The sequence below is a fragment of the Limulus polyphemus genome, unplaced genomic scaffold, assembly GCF_000517525.1.
Source record: "Limulus polyphemus unplaced genomic scaffold, Limulus_polyphemus-2.1.2 Scaffold7445, whole genome shotgun sequence".
Classification (NCBI taxonomy): Eukaryota; Metazoa; Arthropoda; class Merostomata; order Xiphosura; family Limulidae; genus Limulus; species Limulus polyphemus.
In genome coordinates this window covers 1-1,192 of record NW_013673055.1, presented here as the reverse complement: position 1 = coordinate 1,192, position 1,192 = coordinate 1, and the positions used below count along the sequence as shown (strand labels likewise).

The window sequence follows — 1,192 nt, the reverse complement described above, 5'->3', positions numbered from 1 at the left end:
GAAATAATTAAATACGCAACTGAGAAGGAAACGTGCGTGAAATAATTAAATACGCAACTGAGAAGGAAACGTGCGTGAAATAATTAAGAACACAACTGAGAAGGAAACGTGCGTGAAACAATTAAAAACACAACTGAGAGGAAAACGTGCGTGAAATAATTAAAAACACAACTGAGAAGGAAATATATATTTAAGTAATTCAAAAATGAGAAGAATGGGCTATTCTGCGAACCCTAACCAGTCCATTCTAGACAAAAAAGAAAAAAACTCTAAGCAGTGTTATTAAAGACAACGTTAGTTCGAAATTAAGCACTTTTTTTGTTTTTAATACGATTCGATAAGAGATTATTTGTCAGGCACGTGCTTATCTTCTACTCATTTTAGACCTTCATGTTTTAGAAATTGAGCGTACTACTCAAGCCTAATCTCACCATTTTCCCGTCTTTTCCACTTTGAGCGAATGAAAACGGCCAATACAAGCGTGATGATGACAAGGGCGACTACGATGGCAATCAGGATGGCAAGAAATGGGCGAATGATAATGATTCCCTCGCCAGTTCCTGAAAAGAATACAAAGGAAGTCTTCGTCATTATAATAGTTTAGTACGTAATGAGTGCTCGAAATAAACAAAATTACATGCATTCACGAACAGTTAAACCTTAGTTGATAAGAGAGCATCATTGAATTTCCATGCAGAAACAGAAAGACGAATACTGTATGCTCTGGTAATAATACTGGTCTTAACAATACTGTAAGCTCTGGTAATAACACTGGTTTTAACAATACTGTAAGCCCTGGTAATAATACTGGTCTTAACAATACTGTATGCTCTGGTAATAATACTGGTCTTAACAATACTGTAAGCTCTGGTAATAATACTAGTCTTAACAATACTGTAAGCTCTGGTAATAATACTGGTCTTAACAATACTGTGTGCTCTGGTAATAATACTGGTCTTAACAATACTGTAAGCTCTGGTAATAATACTGGTCTTAACAATACTGTAAGCTCTGGTAATAATACTGGTCTTAACAATACTGTATGCTCTGGTAATAATACTGGTCTTAACAATACTGTAAGCTCTGGTAATAATACTAGTCTTAACAATACTGTATGCTCTGGTAATAATACTGGTCTTAACAATACTGTAGCTCTGGTATAATACTGGTCTTAACAATACTGTAAGCTCTG

The 1,192-nt window shown here is 35.0% G+C and overlaps 1 protein-coding gene across 1 annotated transcript in view; it reads right to left on the bottom strand.

Annotated features, from left to right (window-relative positions):
• The window catches only part of LOC111089814, a gene marked incomplete at its 5' end in the record, with an annotated part of 7,420 nt that extends 6,860 nt beyond the window's left edge, over positions 1-560 (bottom strand). Inside the window, one exon of the mRNA XM_022402930.1 lies at positions 432-560. Within this exon, the coding sequence (XP_022258638.1) occupies positions 432-560 (129 nt within the window). The remainder of the gene's footprint in view (positions 1-431) is intronic.
• Positions 561-1,192: the final 632 nt, after the last annotated feature.